Source organism: Medicago truncatula, chromosome 7 (assembly GCF_003473485.1).
Source record: "Medicago truncatula cultivar Jemalong A17 chromosome 7, MtrunA17r5.0-ANR, whole genome shotgun sequence".
NCBI classification, from domain to species: domain Eukaryota; kingdom Viridiplantae; phylum Streptophyta; class Magnoliopsida; order Fabales; family Fabaceae; genus Medicago; species Medicago truncatula.
The window spans coordinates 53,148,755-53,175,259 of record NC_053048.1 but is presented as its reverse complement, the minus strand read 5'-3'; the positions used below and the strand labels follow the sequence as shown (position 1 = coordinate 53,175,259).

The 26,505-nt window shown below is 33.8% G+C and overlaps 4 protein-coding genes and 1 non-coding gene across 14 annotated transcripts in view; 1 reads left to right on the top strand and 4 right to left on the bottom strand.

The window, feature by feature from the left end:
- Positions 1–2,764: 2,764 nt before the first annotated feature.
- LOC11421359 (exonuclease DPD1, chloroplastic/mitochondrial) lies at positions 2,765–6,635 on the top strand. Of its 5 annotated transcripts, XM_024771327.2 has the most exons (5): positions 2,765–3,053; positions 3,139–3,152; positions 4,162–4,813; positions 5,680–5,885; positions 5,967–6,635. In XM_024771327.2, exons 3-5 carry the CDS (start codon positions 4,239–4,241, stop codon positions 6,191–6,193), a joined length of 1,008 nt encoding a protein of 335 aa, XP_024627095.1. In that variant the 5' UTR covers positions 2,765–3,053; positions 3,139–3,152; positions 4,162–4,238; the 3' UTR covers positions 6,194–6,635. The 5 variants fall into 5 exon arrangements, with proteins under 5 accessions (XP_024627095.1, XP_024627094.1, XP_024627096.1 ...); XM_024771326.2 differs by lacking the exon at positions 3,139–3,152; XM_024771328.2 differs by lacking the exon at positions 3,139–3,152 and having other exon boundaries at positions 2,770–3,053; positions 5,976–6,517.
- Positions 6,636–8,323: 1,688 nt separating this feature from the next.
- On the bottom strand, positions 8,324–8,397 carry TRNAT-AGU (transfer RNA threonine (anticodon AGU)). The gene has a single exon. It is a non-coding gene; the product is annotated as a tRNA-Thr (tRNA).
- Positions 8,398–11,373: 2,976 nt separating this feature from the next.
- Positions 11,374–13,291, bottom strand: LOC25499660 (importin subunit alpha-1). Its single transcript, XM_039828027.1, has 7 exons — positions 13,288–13,291; positions 13,102–13,181; positions 12,833–12,999; positions 12,641–12,719; positions 12,338–12,463; positions 11,929–12,050; positions 11,374–11,623 (listed from the first exon to the last, which is right to left on the bottom strand). The coding sequence occupies exons 1-7, from the start codon at positions 13,289–13,291 to the stop codon at positions 11,374–11,376; spliced, it is 828 nt and encodes a 275-aa protein (XP_039683961.1).
- Positions 13,292–16,677: 3,386 nt separating this feature from the next.
- LOC25499659 (importin subunit alpha-4) lies at positions 16,678–21,183 on the bottom strand. The gene is made up of 11 exons (XM_013595010.3): positions 20,750–21,183; positions 20,624–20,647; positions 19,969–20,065; positions 19,639–19,730; positions 19,420–19,551; positions 19,111–19,305; positions 18,809–18,975; positions 18,622–18,700; positions 18,269–18,394; positions 17,586–17,707; positions 16,678–17,254 (listed from the first exon to the last, which is right to left on the bottom strand). The coding sequence occupies exons 1-11, from the start codon at positions 20,987–20,989 to the stop codon at positions 16,960–16,962; spliced, it is 1,569 nt and encodes a 522-aa protein (XP_013450464.1). The 5' UTR covers positions 20,990–21,183; the 3' UTR covers positions 16,678–16,959.
- Positions 21,184–21,940: 757 nt separating this feature from the next.
- The window catches only part of LOC25499658 (protein SUPPRESSOR OF QUENCHING 1, chloroplastic), an 18,581-nt gene continuing 14,016 nt past the window's right edge, over positions 21,941–26,505 (bottom strand). For 2 of the 6 annotated variants that reach the window (XM_013595008.3, XM_013595009.3), the window contains exons 24-29: positions 26,116–26,208; positions 25,336–25,372; positions 23,937–24,184; positions 23,677–23,826; positions 23,238–23,415; positions 21,941–22,426 (exon numbers count right to left, since the gene is read on the bottom strand). In XM_013595008.3, coding sequence (XP_013450462.1) covers positions 23,251–23,415; positions 23,677–23,826; positions 23,937–24,184; positions 25,336–25,372; positions 26,116–26,208 — 693 coding nt within the window. In that variant the 3' untranslated portion in view covers positions 21,941–22,426; positions 23,238–23,250. Of the gene's footprint in view, positions 22,427–23,237; positions 23,416–23,676; positions 23,827–23,936; positions 24,185–25,335; positions 25,373–26,115; positions 26,209–26,323; positions 26,366–26,505 lie in introns of those variants that run through there. The other 4 variants (XM_024770502.2, XM_024770501.2, XM_039828211.1 and 1 more) reach the window with 4 other exon arrangements.

The window sequence follows — 26,505 nt, the reverse complement described above, 5'->3', positions numbered from 1 at the left end:
AAGTGTTGCTGCTCCCTGCTTGTAAATTTACTATTTCTGAAAGTGATAGATATTAATTTCGCCTCCGTCATATTTGTCTTCTTCATCCCTTTTAGTGAATTGTTGCTGCTTGTAAATGTACTATTAGAGATTTTTTTTATTTTTTTCTTTCAATGAAAATACTTACACAAATTTATGAAGAATAGCTATTAATGACCAATAATATTCTTAAAAAGAACTAAGTTGATTTCGGATTGTTAATTTTGTTTGATTACAAAATACTTTAATCATGTTTTTTGGTATGATAGATAATTTTAAGAAACTTGTCAATTATATTGGATTTCCGGAAAACTTGAAAGGGTGAATGGGTGTGATTTTTAATGGTTAACAAAGGTATAAGTATAATTGTTGAGGTATAAGATAAATTTTTCCTATTTTCTTTCTTAAATGGAACCTTTATGTTAGATGATGTTTGTACCATTAGTATTTTTAAGAAGTTTTGCTAATGCATTGTTTGGTTCTACGGCAAAAGCTAAATTCTTGCGTATCAAGGCAATTTTGCCGTGAAAATAAGGAAGCTATAAAATATAGCATCACTGTAAAACGTGCATTTTTCACTTTCCACCGCTTGAACAAACACATGCTAAATAGGTGTAACATTTTAATATTTAGATAACGACATGTAAAATTAGTCATTTTCCTTTTCTTTACTTTTTTTAAAATAATTTAATTTTTAATTCATAAATCTTAAAATGAGAGTATCTTCTTATTCACATAAATGTATTCATTCATGAGCAATGGTTTAATTTGTATAATCACAAAAATAATATTAAGATATGAGAATGCCAACACCACAAAGAAAATGTAACATAAAAAGGATCAATCCAAAATAAAGGTCAAATTTAACGATGTTTAAAATACAAGAGATCGGTGTAATCTAACTTTAAATGTAGGAAGTAGATTAATTTTTTAAGGTATAATGGTCTCTTGCTTAAGTAAATTTCTCCCCCCGACACCTGAAAAGTGGGGGTGGGGAAAGAAACAGTCCTTGATTAAATCATACCATTTTGCAGTGACTCTTGTTTGGCCCAACAACTCAAGGCCCTGGTTACGCACCAGAAGCTGCAAGTCTTTGCTCTGCTGAACATTTTATCAAACATACTAAATGAACCCCTCGAAAACAACTAAAGTAATGTTCTATTTCAAGTTACATTTTTTCGTTTGCATAAAGATTGTTTTTCCTTGAACATTTATAATTTTAAATTTTTGTATTTTAATTTTTTTTTTTGTAAATTTACATCTTACTTTTAATATACATTTTGAACTGTAGTAGAAGGTCAACATCCTCTAGGACTAGGAACTCAAAGATTCAAAAGTAAATGGTATAAAAGCATGTTGGTCATATGGCCATGTGTCATTACATTGACTTTTGAGTGGATTATCTTCAAGTATACGGTTAATATTTAGAACACCTTAGAAATGCGTGTCATTAATTTAAAATTTACGTTTATAGCATTTTTTCTCTCTCGATAGGTTCCCTTCAGTTTAGGTAATCCTATTTAAGATGTGTCATGTATTAAATGTGGTTGTATCTTTTAGCTGAGATTTGAATCTTGTCATTACGTTATTGGAGTTACCGGAGTCTATGCATGTTTTTGTTTTCACGGTGGATAGCCACATATGCACGTTATTATGAAGCTGCCAAATGTCGCTTCTACGTGAACATGTTTTTGAAGCGTGAAAACAAACATACATTAACTCTTTTTTGTTAGATCAAACCTTTAATCTTGTTTGTTGTGTTGTGGGAGTTTAACTATTTTCCCTATATACAACCCCAATCTGTAGTATGTTCGTTTTTAATACGCAGTAAACATAAATTTACAAAATACGTCTAATTCTACAATATTATTTGCAGGCATACATTCACTCGCAAAATATGCGTTTGTTTAGATCTTCTTTTATATCTAAATTTGAATTTTGATGGAGCAGCATCGTTATAGTTTGGGCCATGCCCGTCTTTTCAATTAAAATATTCAACTGCTGTTAAAAAATAATTAAAAAAACTAGTAAAAATATTAATCTAAACTATACTTAACAAGAAATTTGGCCTATTGTGTTGTGTGTTGAAGATGAATAAAAATATGAACCACTCAACCTAACGTATGCAACCATCTCAAGCAAGGCATAGTCGCACGCACTCGCACATGATTTTGTCAGCTAGTATATCTTAAATCTTAATAGACCAAAACATTGCTAAAAAAGTCGTGTGCGTATGTAACTATTTGTGGGCGCTAACAGATAATTGTATACCTAACCTACCTCACCACATCTCAGTTATACGAATATTCTTCCTTTAAAATAATCTTCTGCAAGAAAGAAAATAAGATGGAACAGTGACCTAACCATATTTGAAGTTGTATTAATAGTAGACTGTGATTTTCTATTTAATTCACACACTATCTTGTGAATTGTTTAGAGTGTTTGTCGGTTTGTGTTGTAATAGTTAGATGTTTATTAGTCTTTTTTGTTGTGTCTGTCTGACTATATTATCCAATTACGTCTGTCTGATCATATTATTATTCAGTATGTAATTGATTTGGATGACTTGCGTCGTTTGAATTATATGAAAGGATGTCAATTAAAATTCTTATAGTTATTTGGTGGCCAAAAGCAAAGCAATTACTTTTAACTAGTGATTTACATTTTTGGTGAATAATGAAAATTGTTTTTCATATTTTGTATTTTTAGGGAGATGAGATGAGATCCATCCATTAAAAAATTGAAGGGATAGGATAACATAGAGTGATCCTCACTCAATACTTATGTTTATTGAATGAATTGAGTGTAGTGTTGTTAAAGGGAAAGAAAGAAAGAAAGAAAGAAAGAAACAAGAGGCGATCCGCAACCTACGACGTTGTTGAACGGAGCACGTTCTGTTCTGTTCTTTTCTTTTCTTTTTCTCTTACAACAACAACAACAATAACATTAACACACTCTTTCTCTTTCTCTATAACTACCAAAAATTCTCAATTTCTTCCAAATGCTTTTCTTCTCACATTCTCTACATCTTTCAGGTAACTTTCTCTCCTCTTTCAAACCTTCTTCTTCTTTCTATGTTTTTCCAAATATGCTTACAAACTGTTCTTCTATTGTTTTCAGACAAGACAACCCAGGTAAAACTAAAACCTATTACGATTCAAATATGTTATACCATTTCATGTGTTTGTTTTTATATAAAATGAATGAAATTAGAATATCTTCATCTCTTAATTGGAAATTGAAGCCATTGCAATTTATAATATGACATAATAAAGCATTATTCTTTTACTTTGCCACAGCTCAAATGTGGTTACATTTTTCCAAATTGATTCTTTTTAAGGTATTCAGCTCAATTTCTTCTTGCTAGGTCAATTAACTCTTGTGATAATATTCATAAACCTGCAAAAATTCTTTTCCCCAATGAAATCATAACACAGTATATTTAGGGTCTGTTTGGATTGACTTATTTTCTTACACAAGTTTTGTGAGATGTTTCGGAGGACGGATGAAAACAGCTTTATGACATTTTTCATTACTTGTTTTTAGCTTGTTTTCATAAGTTCTCCAAGATAGCTTATGTAAGCAGCTTACAACATATAAGAAAACAATTTTATATTTTGCTATTAAAATAGCTTATAGATAATCACTTATCATGATAAGTGCTTGTGTTATAAGCTGCAAATAAGTTGTTTAACCAAACAGGGACTTATTTTGGTATCAACGAAAAATATCTTACTTTTACTTTACAGCAGGGCTCTGCAGCAAAAGCCATATGCTTATGTAATTTATCATTTTGCCAATGGTGGTTATATGGGTTTTTCATGCAATTCTTTTATTCTGATTCAAAAATGATTTAGGTTTTTTACATGTATGTTTTGCACAGAACCTAGTTGTCATTCCTGGCATGGAAATATTTTGAAGAAATCTATAAAGTCCAACTGCTGAATTTTTTCTTTTAATTTGATATCTTTCTATATTCTTCACAAATTTGTATCTTGTAACCACTAATTATAAATTTATGGTTTGCTGTTACGCTAGATATAACATTAGGAGATCAAACTCATATCTTAATGCATGCCTGTACAGATTTTTCATTTCTGTTTGTCTCAAAAAACTATTCTATTTTTTTCTTCTACTTTTCAGGTTGTAGCTGATTGCTCACTTGATGAAGAATTCTTGATCAAATAACATTTTTAGTCGTCGTTTTTGAATTCATTCAGATGAAGACTGGCTCCATGATTTTTTCCTTTTTGCAAGTACCTAGATGCAGATTACACAGCTTAGCTAATAATTGTGGTCAAACCTTCCACAGCTTCAGTAACATTTGTGAAAACAATTCTAGTGTAAGGTTGCTTGGTTCTAGAATTTATGGACTTCAAGGAGGGCACAGAAAAAAGTGGACTCGAAGACCTATAACTACAAATACAGAAGGCAGCGCGGGCACCAAATCAAGAAGCACCAAGCAAGAAATTTTGAGTGAAACAATTTCAACTAGTTCTACAGTAAATGTAAAGAAAACACAGTTGGGTCAATTCCCGGAAATTCAGTACTGTGACATACACCAAGAGATAGCTCAGAATAAAGACTTGTCTAGCTTAGTCACTGTTATTGTTTTTGATATTGAGACCACTGGGTTTAGCCGAGAGAATGAAAGGATCATTGAGATTGCACTTCGAGATCTTCAGGGTGGTCCAAACAGCACTTTTCAAACTTTTGTAAATCCTCAGCGCAGTGTTTATAATTCACATATCCATGGCATTACTACACAGATGGTGAGCAGACCCGGTGTTCCAAGGTAACCGATATCTCTGTGGCTCTTGTAGATTGCGCTTACCTTTGCAAAATAAAGTATTCCACTCTGTCCTTGGAACACAACCTTCGCTTATATGTGGAATTTATTTGATTGGACAATGCTAAAATAGTTCAACGGTTATATTTGGAATTTATTTGAGCACTTCAGTCTTAATTTTCATCTCACATTCTGTTATTGGAAATGCCTTACTTTGGAGTGTATTTTTATGGTTATTAGATCATTGCACATTGTTGAAGCCTTCCTATGCTCCATCAATCGTCTTTTACTGTTAAATGGGTGTAGCATTGTCCTGAAGTAATTGGTGGCTACTTATAGTGAGAATACATAGTTGTCAGATTAATTTATGAGGGTCAGTAGAACCACTATAGTTTTCCTTGTTGATGTATATGATTAAAGGGCATAATTATGCACAGTTTAAACTGATAAGACATCAACTTAAGGTGTTTAAGATTCTACTAACCATGCACTGATAATATGGGTTGGAATTTATCAGATACCATATGTTTGTTATACAATGAGTACGTTTGAAATTTGGAATCAGATATTCATCACTCTCAAAACTTATTCAGATGTGGTTGTTGAAATTTTCTTCTTCCAAAGTTCATTTGTCCTTGTGCATGGTTGTATGGTGAATGTGTAGCTAAGTATGTCGCCAAGTTATGTATCATGTTGTTAGATTGAGAGATTTTTTTCTTTATCATGTTTCTAGTAATTATCCTGATGTTCCTCATATGATTATGAACCGATTTGTTTGTGGACATTGATGATTGAGTATATTGGAACCATTTAATTAGCTTTACATAGGAAATCATTGATTGTTTTTTAATTCTTATGATATTTTTTTGCAGGATGGAGGACCTGGTTCCCATCTTATTTCACTATGTTAAAAGCCGCGAGAAACCTAGGGGATACGTGTTATGGGTTGGTCATAATGCTCGCGTTTTTGATGTACCGTTCATCATTAATGAGTTTCGTCGATGTTCTACACAGATTCCTCCGAATTGGCTGTTTGTCGACACTCTTCCTTTAGCACGTCAACTAATGAAGTCTGAAGGTTCATTTCTCTTTGTTTAAAAGGCTCATTAAACACACACACGTCCTTGCTATTTATGTATGAAATCCGTAATGTTTTTAGTGTTTACAGGAACAAAACTTCCTTCAGTATCCCTTGATTCCCTTCGCAAGTTCTACGAAATTAAAGTAGATGGTCCAGCTCACAGAGCCATGGAAGATGTGAACACATTATCCTTGATTCTTCCCAAGTTGACCTGTGATCTGAAACTGACCCTATCCGGCCTTGTTGAAAAATCATTCACAGAAGCAGATATTATCAACTCTAAGAAGAAGAAGAATTCAAACTAGTTTTCCAGTGATATTTTACATTGATATGTGACCAAACAAATCATTTGTGACCAGAAAGTGTACTCAATATTTGAAAGAGAAAAGAAGCACTTTTATTTTCAATAAAACTATCATTGCTCTGTACTAAATGCTGAAGCTTTTACTTTGCAGTGAGAATATTACTGAGTTGGTTTTAGTGGATAGCATAACTGTAAAAATAAGTAGTGATAAGGAAAATACCTGCAAGTCTCTGGAGTTTTGGATAGGAAGAAAAAGGAGGAGGCGGGTGAGGATTATGTGATAGTTTTCTAACAAAAAATTGATAATCATTTTTACCTTTTCAAATTTGGCTGACTTCCAAAGATTTTACATAAAGGGAAGGAAAGGTCTTGCTATTATTAAAGTAGATAGTAGTTTGATAGATATCAGTTACTGGTTGTTAATGTCTAGTGATGTTTCTAAATACTTGGCATTTATCGTATAAGTGGATCCAAACTGCATCCAGTCGGTACATCTATGACACATGATTAAGATAAGACGGTCTAGATTTCAAGCAGATTTTATTAAATATAAAATACGAGTTTAAAATTTGGATCGTCCAATCTGAATCGGATGACCACAAATGTGCTGACTACATGATTGCACTGAGTGTTGACTACATGCAATCCAAATCCCATATTAGTTCACACATGATTCTATTGGATAAATTCTACTCTCTTTCAAGCTCTCAAGTTTCTCATTTTCTCTGTTTACTAACACTAGAGCGAAGCCTTTTCACTGCCATGGCAAACATTCATCCACTATGGCATTTCACCGACTCTTATATGTTCCATTCCGTGTGGTAAATAACGACTAGGAATATAACTTCCCTTTGAAGTCAAGTCTCATCTGCGAAAAATCTTGACATCAGCTAAATGCAACTACCACAAAGGGCAAGTACACCAGTCGTATCAAGTAATAAAAGTGATAAGTAAGGTAGTCTTTATATAGATTACGCTTCAATACTTTCGACTGCATATTTGTTGCTCGATTGAACATGACAAGAAGGGTGTAAAATTGAGGTAATGAGAATGCTGTAAAATCAAATGACATTGGGGGGATAGCCATAATGAAATCAAAGAAGCTTATACTCATATCAGCACAATAACAATTTATTATATAAGAAGTGAAACCATACTCTTAAAAAATTAATAACAGTATTCTTTCATCAAATACATTCATTATGATTGATGGGAGCTCCTAATATGGACCTCTTTCTTTAAGGTTCACTCATGGTCCTTGCTAAATGACCTGTAATAGTGAGTAGACACTTACTTTTCGGGTGCAAAATCACTTGTTAATTTTCTAACCCCCATTTCATACTGTACACCCTACTCCTGGCATATGAATATTTACCATGGCTAGAGCTTTGTAATCAGAGATCAATGAATCATCGCTAACTCACTTTTGGTTAACACAACTTTTATTTCATCATTCACATAAAAGTTTAACTTCAATTTGTCAAAAAAAAAATGTTTAACTTCAAATTCACAATTTAACTTGCAGTCCAAAATGAGTGAAGAGATAAATGAGTGAAGTTGAGAAACCAAGGGAACCATTTTGAAGATTGGAGATTTGTGAACTTCATAGTGATTCTTCTTCATCTTATGCCTCTTGTTACTTTCTCTGTGTCGAGGTTGTTTCTACTGTTATGCTTAGAAAGATGAAAGATAGTGGTTTCACGGGTCTAATTTTGGTGAAAATTCACCTTCACATGGAAGGAGGAGGGTGTACAAAGTGAAATAGGGGATAGAAAATGAAAAGGTGATTTTGTATGCACCCATGTAAACCGGAAAGGAAATGTATCTACCCATTATTGTAGGTCATTTACCTAGGACCATGGGTGGACCTTAAAGAAAGAGGTCCATATTAGGGGCTCCCATGATTGATATCATACTTTACTTATACAAGACTTTACACACTGAGGACTTACCTAGTTCCTCACAATGAAAGCTTTCATGGTAATGAAAAATGAATGTTTAGTGGCTCTCTGAATATGAAAAAGTTGAGAAGAGACGTGAGAGGCCAAAAAAATAAATGTCTTCATCGAAAAAATATGAAGAGTTAAAAGCGTTGAACGAAAGGATAAAATATGAATGAAAAAAGTGAAATTGCTCTCGTTGAGAGTTGAACTCAAGACCTCCCGCTTACTAAACGGGTGCTCTAACCAACTGAGCTACGAGAGCTTGTTGATAGATCTGCTTCGTTAGAAATTTTAATACACTAATAGTTAATGTAAATGCTTCTAAAGCAATAACTGTACAAAAAGAGTTTTCTGTTAAATTTTTATTTGTGTTTATTGTAAATATTAAACAGTATAACGAATTTTACTCCCCTGAAAAAAATATAACGAGTTTTACTATCAATTAACAAATATTGATCTAGATGGTAAAAAGGTTCAACTTATTTTACAAAAAAAAATAAAAAATTCTTATTCTTATAAAAAAAAGGGTTAATAGTGCTTTTCACCTCTATAAAATTTTCGGTTTGATTTGTACCCTCGTAAAAAATTTATTTTCTGGAAAACACCCTTAATAGGCCATTCAAAAACCAAAATTTCTTGAAAAACAATTCTAAAAATGGCCTATTAAGGATATTTTCTGGAAAAAAATAATTTACGAGGGTGCAAATTAAACCAAAAATTTTATAGGGACGAAAACCAAAAATGACATATATTACAGAGGTGAATTGTTAACAAAAAAAAACGAATTTTACATTACAAATCAATCGAATTTGAAAATTACCATTTTTTGGTGAAAAATGGTAGACATTAAACATACAACAAGCACATTTACACTCCTTTAGAAAGAAAAAAAAACCACAACTACACCCCGTTTGGATTGACTTATTTTGAGCTTATGTGAGTTTATCTACTCCTATAACTCTTTTTAAAGATGTTTGGGTAAATAAATAAAAATAGTTTATTATAGTTTCATAAGCTGTTTACGCCATATTTCAATAAGCCTAAATTTTCAGCTTACCCTCCAGCTTAACAAGGAGCTTATTAATTTATGTAACCTCATTCGATTCTCTCTGGATGCACTTTTTCAAAACATATATTTTAATTATAATGTTAGTTATCTTTGGCGGTGCATGAGTAACAAAATTGTTATATACTTATCTTACTAAAGTAACACACGTAACTAAGATTTTTATTATTTTTTTTAAGGAAGATTTTTTTTTTTTTTTTGTTACGCAACAAAATGAAACTGATTAAAAAAAAACAAACTTAACTTGATATTTTTTTAAGGACGAATATTGATTATACTATATATATAATTATAATTAATATATTATAATATTATTTTTTACATCTTGATTAATTTTATCAAAAAAGTCTTGATAATTGTGGTTCGATTATCTGATTTTTTTTTAAATTAAAAATATTCAAAATTTCGATAATTGCTTATGAAATGTCACATCCAAACACTTTAATTTATGTAAGTACTTTTTAGTGTACATATCCAAACATAAATAGCTTATCAAGTATAAGAGCTTATGATGTAAGCTCTAATGCTATAGGCCCTAATGATATAAGCATTTATATAAGCTGTTTGGCGGCGTACTGATGGAACGGTGGTGGTGGTGACGCGTGGTGGTGGTGATGAGTGGTGGTGAGGGTGATAATGTGTGGTGGTGGTTGGTGTTGCTTAGATGAGGAGGTGAGTGGTTGTTATGGGTGATTTCTATTGGTGACCGCCTCTATTATTCGGGTCCATACTCGTTGTCGCTAGCTCTGGTTTGAGTTTAGGGTGTTTTGAAGATGTGTGTCCTTCGAGATGAGCTTTTTTTCCCTTTTGATTGATGTTTGCTCAACTGCAAGTCACGTTGTTGGTCTTGCTTATAGTGTGCTGGATTCTGATGGGCCAGTCATTTTGCTTTGAGATCGGGAGTTGGAGTTTAATGGCATTATTGTTTGGTTGGCTTCGGTGTTTCTCTGGTGGACCGGAGGTTAGGAGTGCCCTTCTGATTTGGTGCTGAAGTCTGGTGAGCCGATCGCTTTTGATTTGAGATCGGGAGTCAGTTCTCTGGTTCAAGTTTGGTTTTTGGGCTTTTTTTGGTGTTCCTTCGGTGGACCGGAGGTTGCGTGGTGGGGGAAGCTGATTGATCTTTAGATAAAGAGTTCTTTGGATGTGACTCGGTGTTGGTGATGATGACTGGGTTCTCTTTTACAAGGTGTTTGGTGAGTAGTGGCAACGAGTGTTTTGGATGTCGTTTTTTCAGTGGTTGGTTAGTATAAGAGTCTGCTTTAGAAGGTTATTTTTACAATGGTCCTGAGAGAATTCACACTCATCACTTTGAGGTTACCAGACTTAGGCTTTACATGAGTACCAATAAAGAGAAACAAAATCACAATTAGGGAGTGTGCACCACCTTCACAAGACAAGAACAAAATTAGTACATAATTAGATGTGAACTAATTTTCTATAAAACATGACACAAATCCTTTTTTCATTTTGATACTAGAACAAGCCACGAACCTTTGGAGCATAACTCACACTTCATAGAATAATATAAAGGCTCTCCATTTCCCAAGTAGTTCACATAGTCTAAGATTTAAGGTCTATGCATTATCCTCTGTTATGACATGCAATGTGAAAAAGAAAAGACCAAACCTCAAACTAGTTCCTACTTTTAAGATGGTATCATTCATTCTAGGATAGGAAGTGTATATGTGACACAAACGCAAACATTCCCCTATCAATTCTTCACTTCTCCAGATCAAATTTAATTAATCAATCATCAAGAAAATCACTATATTACCTTTTTATCCTATTTCCCCTCAAATAAATAAATAGAACACCAATAGTCTCATTCATTAGACACAACCTATTAGAGAAAATTGAATAGCAAATAGAATAGAAATCTATACTTCAAACTCTATAAGCCACCACTCAAGGGAGGGGATCAAAATCTGTCACCTTTAACATGATCCAAGACAAATATATGCCTTTTAGATTGTACACACCAGTGATCATATACAAGTGTGCAACAATAATTACTCTATGAAATATATGTTAACTAAAATAAAGAGCAGAACCGATCACACAGGGAGCAAATATAACATATACAAATATATTTTTTCTTTTCTCTCATTGTAATGTTACTATATGTAAGACAGCTATCTGTTGAATATAGGAATAACATGGAAACCTAGTCATCTACGGTTTCTCTTCAGCTATAGCTTCAAGGTCCTCAGGAAAATATGTCTTCAAAATGTACACCGCCATGTTACAGCTTTGCAATCTTTTAATCTTATCCAATCCTGCACACTCTTTAATCTTATCCTTGTTAATTTCTCCTGCCTTTAAAATGTTATACAGCCCAGTCAGACAAAGTCCCAGCATATCCGCGTCTGTGCTAGTCAATTGATCACAGAGTGCCTCGATGCACCCATTACGCACCAAGTACCTAGAACATTGTTAATCGTACAAGTCATAAGTTTTCATCACAAGATAAATGCAAAAGGACTAAAGAATAACATTGTAATACAGACCAACCACAATCCCAACTCAAGTCTGAAATATTTTCCACACTTCAAGGGACACAAACAAAACAGTATATCCAACTATATGCCCTTCTTTTTTAAGGTATTTGTTTATTATTTATACTGATTTTTCTTAAAAGTTAAAACTTTTTCTTTTTACCCTGGAAGAATGAGAATGGCGAAAAAAAAATCATGATAAAGGAAATTAAAATGCAATGGTAGAACTTACCGAATATGCTCATGAGTTCCCTCAGTGACATTACAAATAGCCCACACGGCCTCCTTCCTAATCTCGAAGTCAGCCTTTGTGAGACGGACAAGAGAACTAATAAGATCGGCATCAATGACATCCTGCAGAAATGATCCTAATAATATTAGTTGTGCCAATATTTATGTTTAAGAGGTTTAGCCAGTCTTATATAAATAAACTTCCAGAAACAGTCTTAGTCCATGGATATCTTTTCGGATAAACCCAATCCACAAAAATATTCAAGAAAAGTTCATCTTCTCAGTTCTCTCCACATCTTAGTCAGCATTTAAAAAATGAATGTGATTCCCATTCTTCACTCCTCAGTCAATAAGAAACTACTCGATAGAAAAATCATTACTAAATAAAGCAGGGCCAAATCATTGCTTACCTGTTTTTGAGCAATATTCCCACCTGCGATATTCAAAATGACAAAGCAAGCTTCTTGAAGGATGATTTTATCACTTTGTGTAAGAAGATCTTTAAGACAAAGGAGAGCTCCACTGTTAATTAGAACCTGAAAAGACGTAGTTAAATTAGTAGAAATATGTTTGATTTAGAATGCCATAAAAGAGGAATGTGACAACAAAATTATGCTCTCTCAGTAGTCTATATAACTCTCATTTGACACCAGTGTGACAATATGATTAGAGGTTCCTAAAATCATTAGATGATTACACATCTTCATTTTTACCTGAGTCTGAGCATCATTACGACAAGCAATTTCTCCTAGAGCGTGCAGAGCAGTCACTACAACTTCTGACTTCGGATACCTTTATCAGGGCACAAGAGAAAAAGATAACAATGATGAAGTCACCTCGAGAATATCAGTGCTACCGAAAAACGACACAAATATATTGTAATCACTAATCAGTCAAGGACTTACAGTAGTAACTCTACAAGTCGCGGGCAAAAATTTCCCTCAAGGATAGCTTGAACCATTTTGCCTGAACCATCCCGAGTAATCCAGTAGAGAATAGAGCATGCATATAGTAAAACTAATTCATCAGGCATCAATAAGAGTTCCCGAAGGCCAGGCAATGCTGGTAAGATCTGAAAAAATAACAAAACCATTTCTAAATTCATTATATTTATTAAATTATATAGGATATGCTAAATTTACTGCACATGCTATCCTTGCAAACTTTTCCCAACCTGATCCTCAAGAGTTAGTGGAAGCTTCCCAGGAATAACGTTGGCAAAAGCCCATATAGCAATCCTCCATGTAGATTTTTCTGTTGCAGAAGGATTCCACAACAGAGACAATAATGGAGGAAGTGCACCATGATTTAAAACAACATCCTTCGCGGTCTCAGAACTACCAGCAATATTACCTAATGCCCATAATGCCTGTTCAATACATGAGACATTGAAATTGTGTAAGCGATCGACTCATACATAGATACATGCATACACGATAGTTTTCTCAAAGCAATTATGCCACGAGATTGAGGAAGACATCACCTGTTCTTTGCCGTCATCACTACCAGAGCTCAGAAGCTTCACAAGGAGAGGAACAGCACCATGTTCAATCACAGTATTTGTATGCTCAGACAATCCCGCGGTGACATTGATCAGAGTCCATGCTGCCATGGACTGCAGATATAATATTTGTGAGTGAGGTCAAAATCATCTCATTCAGGAATTACTTGATAGAAAAATATTCATACCTGCAGTTGGGGCATATCATCCCTTTTCAAAAACTGCACAAATCGCCGGACAACATCTGCCTGCTTCACTTTATCAATTAGACGGATGTAGCCTGAACAGAGATGTGTCGGCAAATGTTCAAAATTTGGTTAAAAATTAAGAACTTATGTGCACCACATCATGATTTAGGAAAACACATACGCCTATAGATTATATAATGTGTAACACTTTGATTCATTAAAAGTAATCTAGATGAGGACAATACACAGTGGCATCATAGAATTTAGGCATAACATAAGAAACGAGTAAAACACCCCAGGTAAAATACAACCACTACATTCATACCCCCTGACAGTAGCTTTCCAAACTGAGTAGCTGCTTCCAGTTGTGCAGCAGGGTCGTCCGACAGTAAGTCCTTTTTCATTGCAAGAACGGTTTGTGCCTGTTAAACAACATTAAGAGTAAACAACATTAAGGTTCATCCGACATGCTAAAGAACATTAAGGGTCGTCCGACATGCATTATATGTAGCTCTAGCTCTAACATGGACCTTTTTTTTCAACAGAATTCTGTTAAAGCCTCTTATATTGGCAATTGGTACCGCTCCTTAATCATGGCTATGCTCTTGATATGGAACAATTATATATCATAGTTACCCTAAATTCTAAAACATGAAAGTATTAATTACAATTTTGAATTTTCCAACAATACAACAAATTTTTGGTATCTTAACATCATGGAATAATTAGTTCTTCTACTCTATCCTTCTAACATTTAAGTGTCAAGTTTAGCATATTTCGTTAGAGTCATATTATTAACCATTTTCAATTACTAATGGAGTATTAATTGCCCTTCTTTTTCACTAATATCTCCATTTATACTATAGAAATTAGTATAGTGAATGATTTTGTTAAGAAGTATGCATAAACTACAGAGAGATTTTACCTTGGCCATTATATCTTTATAGTCCTGCACGTTGAAATCCAAGTCACCACCAATTGTATGGACATGTCAGAAAAAGCTTGAATCATGAGATTATTGTAAAGTTGAGAATATGGTAAAATAAATAATTGTTTCTTGATTGAGTAATCTTGAATTTGAAAGAAAAGGTGTAAACGTTACATACTGCATCTGAGATATAGACGGGGAAAGGAGGATCCTCAGTGGGCATTGGAGAAGAAGTATCTTCACGAAAAAACTTTCGCCTCTTGGAAAAAGATGGTTTTCCAGGAAGTATATTCTTCCGTATCATGTTAAAGCCGCGATCTCTCCACCTCCGATGACCATCTTCCGACTCAACTCCGGTAGAGACATTCTTCCTCTGAGATGAGGAGGATGCTGAAGAAGTATCATCTCTCAGAGACATTCTTTCTTTCTTTCTTTGGTTTCTTAGCAGAGAATTAGAGAAGAAAACGTGGAGTTCAAGTTTCAGTGAAGATGTAACAAAATCAATGAACGAGTGTTTTTCTCTCTCTTCTATATAACAGCTTCAACTGCTTCTTTCATTCGCGCCATTTTAACTAACATTTCTGTTTTCCTTATATTTTCAAACTAATATTTTATCTCACGTAGAACTAAGCTCAAACCGGTTCAACTGAACCGGTAACTGTTTTGTATTGGATGTGAAAATGAACCGACAAAGATAATATTAAACCGGTTACGAACGGGGTTGAACTGCCTAAACAAAACTGTGTAGGCTCATTTCGGGGATGGACGCGGAAATTTAGGGTAGTAAGAGCATCCACATCCATTCCACCCTCACGAATGGTATAAATGGATCTCACTTAATTCTTTATACTATTTCAGTGCGTGCTCTGGGGCACTTCTAAAATAAGCAATTACAATATTTAAAAAAAAATATCAAATGTTTCAATTTTCAATGGATTGATTGCACATTTTTTCATAAATACTTGCTATTTATAATCCTTAAAAAGTTTATCAGGGACACTCGTTAACATTTTCCTTATTGCAAGAAATTTAAAAGTTTGTCCTCTAAATATGTAATGTGTAGTCAATATTATATTTAATTTATCAAAATTAAAAACAAATCTTCAAATGTCTCTATTGTTATTTATTTAGACGCTTGATCAAAAAAAAATAATTATATAGACTAAATTGATTAGTGAAAAATACATTTGAAGGGATGTTACTCCTTTAACTAGTAAGTTTTATATTCGCTTCTAATGAAAATTCACTTTTGTAACTGCATTTTTAAATTACCATGGTTTAGCATAGGAAAATACAAGACTTTCAAAGGATGTTGCTGTAGTTTATTTTACATTTTTTTTAACGATAATTTACTTTATACTATCTAGGCATGGTAATGGGGCGGGGTAAGGACGGATTTTACATTCCCCATCTCCATACCCAATTCTCATATACTTACCTGTTACCCTATCCACATTCAACGGGGATGAGAAATTGAACCTCATCCCCATCCCCGATGGGTTCAGGTATTCCCGCCCCATCCCCGTCCCCGCATTGAATAATTTTTTGTAATAAAAAATAGAAGTTTTTTTGTAACCCCTAGAGAAATGTTGTAATGCTCACTTTAACATTTGTTAGACCGATTGATTTAGTTGTTCCTTTAAATATCAATGGTAGTTATTATAACACGACAATGATCAAACAAAATAACATGACATATCATAAAATAATTTTCTGCATTTGGGACGGGTTTGAGTATGAGATCGGTGTGGGTACCTATACACCTGTTATCCGTCCCATACCCGTGATTTTAAATCGGGAAACCCCAAACCCATACCCGTTAAATTGGGTTTGGTTCGGATGGGTAACCACATATGTGGATTTTTTACCATGCCTATTACTATCATTGCATAGAAGAATGTTAGAGCCGCACCTTTTATCACACTCTTTAACACACTAATGATAACTCTTTTTACTAATGTTTTACACTTTTTTTTTTTTTTTTTTGTGGATTTCATCTTTCTTTGTTTCCCCCCTCATTCTACACAACATAGCAACAACAAAAAATCTCAATAGTTCACATCAAATAGGGGTAAAGGTTTTACAACATAATCAATAGCAAAATCAAACTCCAAATTATGTTAACAACAACCATATGAAACTTCAAATTAGTATTTGCAAAAGTTTGTACATGAAAAGACAATCTTGGACTCTTGGTGGAAGGTTAGTTGAGTAAAGAACATGAAAGAAAAAAAAAAAAAGAACATGAAAAGTTAAATTTAAATAATAAATTTAAGAAATAAAAGAAATGGCTCACCATGAAAATGAACGCTCCTAACAAGCTAACCTAAACATTTACATTATAAAGCCGTTTGAATGAAGGTCCTAATCATCTATGGTTTCAAGGTGCCATCCACACTACTAGCTAGGAAGATTCTATTCACCAACAACTTCAAGGTCCTCAGGAAAATATTTCTCCAAAATCTCCACAGCCTTTTTGTAAATGTTATTGTTGTCATAGCTTTGCAATCTTGCAATCTTATCCAATCCTGCACACTCTTCAATCATTTGAGCATAAACATTGACCCCCTTATATAATCCCTTATCCTTGTTAATTTCTCCTGCCTTTAAAATGTTTTTCAGCCCAGTCAGACAAAGTGTCAGCATAGTCGCGTCTGTGCTGGTCAATTGATCACAGAGTGCCTCGACGCAACCATTACACGCCAAGTACCTAGCGCAATGTCAATCGTACACTTAAGTCATAAGTTTTCATCACAAGATAAAATGCAAAAGGACTAAAGAATAACATTGTAATACAAACCAACTTATGAATAAATCACAATCCCAACTCCCAAGTGTCTAAGATGCAAGTATAAAATATTTTCCACAATTCCAGGGACACAAACAAAACAGTATACCCCACTACATGCCTTTTGAGGTATCTGTTTATTATTTATGCTGATTTTTCTTAAAACTTAAATCTTTTTCTTTTTACACCGGAAGAATGAAAACGGAGAAGAAAATCACGATAAAGGAAATTAAAATGCAATGGTAAAACTTACCGAATATGCTCAAGAGTTCCGTGAGTGACGTTAGAAATAACCCACACAGCCTCCTTCCTGATGTCGAAGTCAGCCTTTGTGAGACGGACAAGAGAACTAATAAGATCGGCGTCAATGACATCCTGCAGAAAAGATCATAATAATATTAGTTATGACAATATTCTATGTTTAAAAGGTTTAGCTAGTCTTTCCAGATTAGCATATCTAACTCTGTTGGATGAGGTAATTGGTTAGCATAACTCCAGATTTTTTCAAGCAAATCCAGTTTTAATTTTAAAAATGTGCAAACAGCCTAATGTCTAGCCTCTACCCTTAATTCTTTATTCAATAAATGTAGACTAATTCATAATTATTTGTAAAGCGTCCTTTGTTGTTGCGAGTATGTGTGTATATACACAGGCTTATCCAACTAACCCCCCATGTATAACTGTATAGTATTCATCTTCTCAGTTCTCTCTACATCTCAGTTGGCATTAAAAATGAATATGATTCACATTCATCCAGCTTAAATCTTAGACATTACTGAAGAACATAGAGCTTCTTCGCTCCACAATCACATATGGACCACTATTCCTTCCAAAAATGAGTTTAGACTAGAGAGTAGCATTTTCAACAAACAATCAATAATGAACTACTCCGTAGGAAATCATTACTAAATAAAGCAGGGCCAAATCATTGCTTACCTGTTTTTGAGCATTATTCCCACCTGCGATATTTGCAATTACCGAACACGCTTCTTCAAGGATGATTTTATCACTTTGTGTAAGAAGAGCTTTAAGACAACGGAGAGCTCCACTGTTAATTAGAAACTGAAAAGACGTAGTTAAATTAGTAGACTAGAAATATCTGATAAAATAAATCAGCTTGATTCAGAATGCCAAAAAAGAACAATGTGAGTATGTGACAACAAAATTACGCTCTATCGGTAGTCTATATAACTCTCATTTGACACCAGTGTGACATATTCAATAACCTTAATGAAAATATAATTAGAGGTTCCTAAAATAATTAGATAGTAACACATCTTTATTTTTACCTGAGTCTGAGCATCATCACCAGAAGCAATATCTCCTAGAATCTCCAGAGCCGGCACAACAACTTTTGACTCCGGATACCTGTATCAGGGGACAAGAAAAAAAGAAAAACATGGATTAAGTCACCCCGAGAATATCAGTGCTACCGAAAAAAGACACAAAAGGTATTGTAATCAATCAAGGACTTACAGTAGTAACTCTACAAGTCGTGGGCAAAATTTTGCCTCAACGATAGCTTGAACCATTTTGTCTGAACCTTTCTGAGTAAACCAGGAGAGGAGATGGCATGCATATAGTATAACTTCTTCATCAGGCATCAATAAGAGCTCCTGAAGGCCAGACAATGCTGGTAGCATCTGAAAAAGATAACAGGAGAGCATGCAGTTGGAGAAGAGAAGATAACAAACAATGTGTAAATTCATTATATTTATTAATTTATATAGGATATGCTAAATTTACTGCACATGCTATCCTTGCAAATTTTTCCCAACCTGATTCTGAAGAGTTAGAAGAGGCTTTCCGCGAGTGAAGTTGAAAAAAGCCCATGTAGCAATATTCCATGTAGATTTTTTTGTTGAAGAAGGATTCCACATCAAAGACAATAGTGGAGAAAGTGCACCATGATTTAAAACAATATCCCTTGCGGTCAGGGAATTGCCAGCAATATTACCTAATGCCCATAATGCCTGATCAATACATGAGACATTGAAATTGTGTAAGCGATCGACTCATACATAGATACATGCATACACGATAGTTTTCTCAAAGCAATTATGCCACGAGATTGAGGAAGACATCACCTGTTCTTTGCCGTCATCACTGCCAGAGCTCAGAAGCTTCACAAGCAGAGGAACAGCACCATGTTCAATCACAGTATTTGTATGCTCAGACAATCCCGCAGTGACATTGATCAGAGTCCATGCTGCCATGGACTGCAGATATAATATTGTACAACATATTTTGTGAGTGAGGTCAAAATCATTACATTCAGGAATCACTTGATAGAAAAAGATTCATACCTGCAATTGGGGCATATCATCCCTTGTCAAAAACTGCACAAACCGCAGGACAACACCAGCTCGCTTCACCTTATCAATTAGAGGGATGTAGCCTGAACAGAGATGTGTCGGCAAATGTTCAAAATTTGGTTAAAAATTAAGAACTTATGAGAACTACATCATGATTTAGGGAAACACACATACACTACTATGTTATATACAATGTATAATACTTTTTTTTTTTAAAAGTAAACTCGAGGAGGACGTTACACAGTGGTATCATATAATTTAGGCATCACATTAGAAGAAGAGTATTACATCCCAAATAAAATATAATGATTACATTCATACCCCCTGATAGTAGCTTTCCAAACTGAGTAGTTGCTTCAAGTTGTGCAGCAGGGTCGTTAGACAATAAGGCCAGTGTCATTGCAGGAATGGTTTTCACCTGTTAAACAACATTAAGAGTAAAAGATGAAAAAAAATTCTACTCCGCAGTTGAAAATCACACACAAATCTCTATATCCGGACATGCATTATATGTAGCTCTAGGTCTAAAATGGACCTTTTTTTTTTTTTTTTTTTCTTTCCATAGAAATCTGCTAAAGCCGGTTATTTTGGTAATTGGTATCTCTCTTAAATCTTGGCTATGCTCTTGGCTATTATTATTTTCCAATAATACACAAGTTTTTGGTATCTTAACATATCATAGACTAGTTAGTTCTTTTACTCCCTCCATCTCATTTAATTTCAAGTTTAGAATAATTCGTTTGTGTCATATTATCTGCCATTTTAAATTACTAATGGAGCATTAATTACTCTTTTTTCACCAATATGTCAATTTATTACATCACAATTCACCTAACAACTATATATATTAAAAAGAGTAATTTAGTAAGTAAAACTAATTTTATAATAGAAATTAGTATAGTGAATGATTTTGTTAAGAAGTATGCATAAACTACAGAGAGAGTACTTAAACATAACTAATGAAAAAACATTTTACCTTGGCCATTACACCATCATATTCCTGCACGTTCAAATCCATGGACATGCGAGAAAAAGGTTGAATCATTAAATTTGAGAATATGGTAAAATAAAAAATGATGGAGAGAATACAACAAGTACGTACTGCATCTGAAATATAGACGGGGAAAGGAGGATCCTCATTGAGCATTGGAGAAAAAGTTTCTTCTCGAAAAAACTTTCTCCTCTTCGAGATAGAATCAGGGCGTTTATTCTTCCGTATTAAGAAAACGCCGTCCTCTTTCCTTCTCCAACCACCGGATTCCGCCTCAATTTTGATAGTACTCTTATGCTCTTTCTTCCTTTGAGATGACCAGGATGGCCAAGTATCAGGTCGCAGAGACATTTTTTTTTAAAAAAAATTTCTTAACAGATAATCAGAGAAGAAGACGTGGTATTCGAGTTTTAGTGAAGAAGATATAATATAACAAAATGAATGAGTGTTTATTTTATTTTTTTTAACAAGTGCTTGCATTGGCGCCATTTTAACAATATTTCCGTTTTATTTTCAAAGAAGTTATGCCACGTTTGAACTAAGGTCATTAAACCCGTCGCAAACGGGATTGGAGTGGAAAAATCCGCTAAAAGTACTGCTGATATGTAGAGAAAGAAGAAGACAGGTGGAGAATGAGTCAAAAAGGAAATATTGATTCTCGGCATGAGAGTAGATAGATGACGTTTTAAGTAGACTCTGTGGGATGGATGGGTTTGACGGGAAATGCATAGGTACAAATTTTAAAAACGGGGGATGGAATTTGGTGATTTACAGGATTTAAAAAGCTTATTTTTTGTATTCAATTAAGACTATTTGTATTTTAAAAAAAGTTGTGTTGATAAAAAAAATATATCTAATTTCGAGGGATTGTTTAACAAATTGGATTTTGTGAAATCTTAAAGTAAAATTTTAGCAAGAAAACATTAGATTTTTATGGATTGTTATTTCTTTAAGATTTTGCCCCCTCTCTCAACAAAAAAAAAAAAAAACACATAAAAGAGTGTGTATGAAGAAGAATATTATGAATGAGAATGTTAAACTTCATAGACCTCTGAAATCTTATAAATCCACAAAATCAAGTTCTTTAAAATCTTATGATATGAATCCTTTAAAATCCAAATTGTAAATATTGATAGATTTTTTAAAATGTCATTAAAATCTTTTAAAATCCACAATACTTTTTTTCAACAAAAATTATCTTTTAAAATCCTAATCCAATACACTCCGAAAAAGTTACATTAATAATTGTACAAATTCCTGTAGTGAAACTTTTGATCAACAATAAATTCTATAGAATATTCATTTGATACAAAAATATCGATCAATATTTTTTTCTTTGCAACAATATATTTTATTCTATGAACAGTATATTTTACAAGCAACTATGTATTATTGTGATGTATTTTATCTGAAAATCAGATTAAGCTGACCATTCACCAACAAATCCAACAAAAATGTGTCATTGTGAGATTTCTTCACAATGCTCAAATAGAGAAGATGAGCAAGCCTTTTAGAATATAATAAACCCACTTGCAGTTGCACTGATACTAGACATTCATTAGCCTGACTTAGTTTGGAAAATGCATTCAACTGCCTTATCTTTAATATCATCATCCTTGAGCTACCAAACAAGGTTGTTCCATCCGAGTTGCTTTGCTAGCTGCGTGAGGGCCTACCATCTTTGCATCAACGAATGCATAAAAACATCACCAACGCTATTTGATACAAAAGTTTCATAGGAACAAATACTTCATATCCATTCATATCCAGGTAAAGGGGAAAAAATGCCTGAAAAATATATAAATAATTGACAAAACACAAAATATAGTTGATCATGTTTCCAGAAAACATTTCAACCATTTAGTATTGTTTATAAAGAAAAAAGTCCAATTATTGACCATCATAACAAGGTAAAACGCAATTGTGCTTGAGTGTCTGACTTGGTAGCCAATCCGTTCCTTGCTTAAAACAACCATGATAATAATGATTACATTTATGTAGCAATAGCAATAAATTATTTAACATGATTACACGATGAAAAATTGTCTTCACAGCAGAGAGGAAGGTCGACAAAAACCTTGACATGTGTTAATTATTACTCACTCTGTTTTAAAGTGAGTGTCGTTTTAAGGTTTCTATACACATACTCCCTTTTGTCACATTTATAAGCAGATATTTCTTTTTCAGCTCTTGTTACATTTATAAGCCAATATTTCTTTTTTAGATTCATTGAATAACTGATGTATCTTGACTATAATATAATCCAGATACATTAGTTATGTAATGAACCTGAAAAAGAAATAATCGTTTATAAATGTGGCAGGAGTAAGAAATGCAATAATGTTGTCCAAAGACATGACCCTTTACTAAAATAATGTAGTGTGCATAGTAATAATTAGGGGTACTATTGGAAAAATATAATTAATACCACATTGAAAAGTGAGAATGACGTTCATTTTGAAACAATTTTTTTTTTTGGCTAAAGTACACTCATTTTGAAACGGAGGGAGTATGATGGATCATACGAGAAAAAAGATCATGAAGCTTTCGAATGTTAAAATATATTACAAACAAAGATTTGCCAAGAGTGCTAATATACCTGTCATAACATGCTACGGGGAAATAGGTTGCAGTAAGCTGTTGGTCGGACTTTTGGGCTTCACAAAATGGGCAAGAGTGACGTCTGCTTTTGCAGTGTCAAAAACTCCCTCTCGGAAGGGGACCTCAAACAGCAAGGATTTGTATAAACAAACCTCATCTTCCTTGCAATAGTAAATCTGCAAAGAGCGAAAACATTGTTTACTTTTTCAATGATTCTTGTTGGATTTTTTACCGCCTATATGACATGGATGTCAAATTATGGCAAAATAGAGTAAATTCACTAGAATGGGGTCACTTCCTATATCAGAATTAACAAAGTATAAAGCAGCTATCAATATTTTGACATTGATTAACACGTCCTTGTTTGTTTTCATTGAAGGAGCAGACTATTTTCGTCCAGAATTCAACCAAGTCTTGGGTTCCATAACGTGGCGTACCTTGCAACTAATTCTTCCCATTGAAGCAGAGTAAGAGGATCTCTTAAAGTGAAGTGTTGCAGATCCTTCTGGACTAAGAAGCCCATCTATAGGATTGATATTCACAGCGTCTTCAGGTTCAATATCAACACTGAATCTACTGCGAGCCTCCTGCAAGGAATTTTAAGGGAATAAGGGTGGCAGTCGATGAAATAGTCTTCATGTGTATGTAAATAATTGAATTACAGTGAGCGCTTGAAAGAGAGGACAATAATGAGAACCTTAGAGAAATGATACTCATTTGGTAATGATATTTCAATAGATAAGTTTCCTTCCTCTGATGAAATGGCATCGACGGTAATTGGTACTGTGTCAGCTGTTGGCCGTCTCCGAAGACGTTTGAAAGATCTTGATTTTGGTTTAGGAGGCTGAAATCCTTTAAGCTCCAAGGTACGAAGTTCAAATTCATTCGTCTTCAAATCTAGATATCGAATTAGGCTGTTGTTTGTATCGGCTATGAATAATCTCCCTGTAAAAAGAATAAACAATAATACTAAGACTGAGCTTACTTCAAATTTATTTCATTTTAGACCAAATAATTGGATCAAGGAATAAACATCCATAAATTCTATGTATAAGATGTATTCTTGTAAGACAAAAGGTAGATTGTGATGACAATTATATCAAGAAGAGCGCGCTAGCAACATACTCTTTCAAACACACTCATCCATATAAATTTCAACCAATAAAAGAGAACGTGTTCTTATCATTTTCTTTTATCAGTTGCAGTTGATGTGTGTAAGTTGTAGGATTTTAACGGGGTGTCAGGGTTTATTGTTGAGTAATTTGATTTGTGGTCTAGTTTCAGGGTCTCAGCAATCTTGTTAGAATAGTTTATTAAGGAATATGTTTACCCGAGTAAGAAAAATTCTGTAATCTAAGGGTTTTCAATCTTGCTACTGAATTTGATTAAAAAATTGTTTCTGGATAAGGTTCCAGGTTTTGCTTCCAATTCTTACATCACAAGTAGTTATGAAGGGATAATGCACATCTTTGTCACCACTTTCAAACAAAAGATATTGGCAGGCTTCGTAGTCATTGGGGATAGAGGTCAATCCAAGGATGGCATTGTCATTTTTCAAAGAATGTATGCCACGGGCATTCTAGAGGAAACAAGTTTGATGAATGGATTATCTTGTGAGACGTAAGAAGAGAATATCTTGACAATTTGGTTTTGCGTGGATGATCAAGAACAAAAGTTACTCATAAGTCAGATGATTATTTTAAAGTCTTGATTTTGAGCTATATTCTTGACCATACATACATGAATATTACAAAAGTTAAGATATTTTCTTATATTCTAACAAGTGCGTCATAATAATATGAATTGTAAAAGAAAAGTTATAATAATATAGTGCTCTCATTTGATATGCTTCTTGCGCGCCCACGCGCGCACACACACACACCCCTACTTGTGTCTATTTGTCTGCCTATAATATGTGTGCCTGCATGTGTGAGTGTTTATATGTATCAACACACACAACACACAAGCGGTCTACATATGTGTGTGGCGCACACAAGTATTATATGTATGTGATCCTCTCTTAAATTCATCAAGATCGATGTAGTATGATAACATTTTAAAAATAATGAAATAGATTGAAGCAAAAAGAGCATTACCGTTGCTCCCTTCAACAATTCCAGATGGTTCAGAAAGCTGCAAAAACATTGATAAATATGTTAACATATATCTGTGGCTATTAGGTAAGCAAGACTTCATTTGTTTTACTTGGTTATGTTGATATTAATTTGCATGAGCATTTAAATTAAGAGCATACGAAACATTTCTTCAAATGTGTGAGAAAACAGAAGCATGCAAATGTGTGAATGCTTTCTATCAAATAAATAATGGGTGTCCAGAATATAAGAACAAGAAATAAGACTGGGTCAGATTTACAATCTTAAAAAGCATAGCTTTCGCCACTTCCACCTTTTAGGGGGAAATATTCTAGAAGGAAGCAATAGGAAATGGAACAAAAAAAAGTAAACCAAATCAACATAACTATAGTTATACAGCATGAATACATCTGCAGTGCTTCTCTTGCACATTCCTATGGTCATCAAACAACTCGAAGAATAACAAGAGAGGTACACCTGATATTTAAAACAAAGAAAATTTTATAGCCGGTTTTAGAGAATTTCCATTTAAAGCGCTTCATCAGCCTGTGCCCATGCAAATTGCAAACCTATGGACTATAACTTGTAACACCAAAAGTATCCCATAAAAATTGTTCTACCTTTAAAATAAATGATAGTTCCACACTTACAGCACTAATGGGAAAGTGAAATGGAATCAACAACAGAGTGTCTTGAATAGATGATTCAACATTTCCAAAGAGTATATAAACTTAAATTCCTACGATTACAATGTGGAGATGATTTTGGCAAGAGGCGACCAACCTGAGCTGTTATGGAATTTCCATCCCCAAAACCAGCTTTTCCTGTTCCTGCAACAGTGCTAACTCTTTTACTGGTCGGATCTAACTTCTTGATCTGGAATATATTATCAAAAATGAGAAGACTAGGAAACTCAGTTACTGCAAATATTGGAGCTAAGGCCTGGCTGTCCAATTAACTTGTTACTTTCTAAGTTGGTCGTATCATGCATGCATCCAAACACTCATTAGACAAGTTTGAAGACAAAATCTAACTGCAAAAAATAAAATTTCCAGCACAAGTCCTAACCAGGTAAATGGGAGAACAATTATATTCTTTGCAAGATTTCACAGAAAAGGGTAACTGCTGTATCTTTTTTTTTTTTTTTTTTGGTCTTGCTAATGAGTGCCCCTG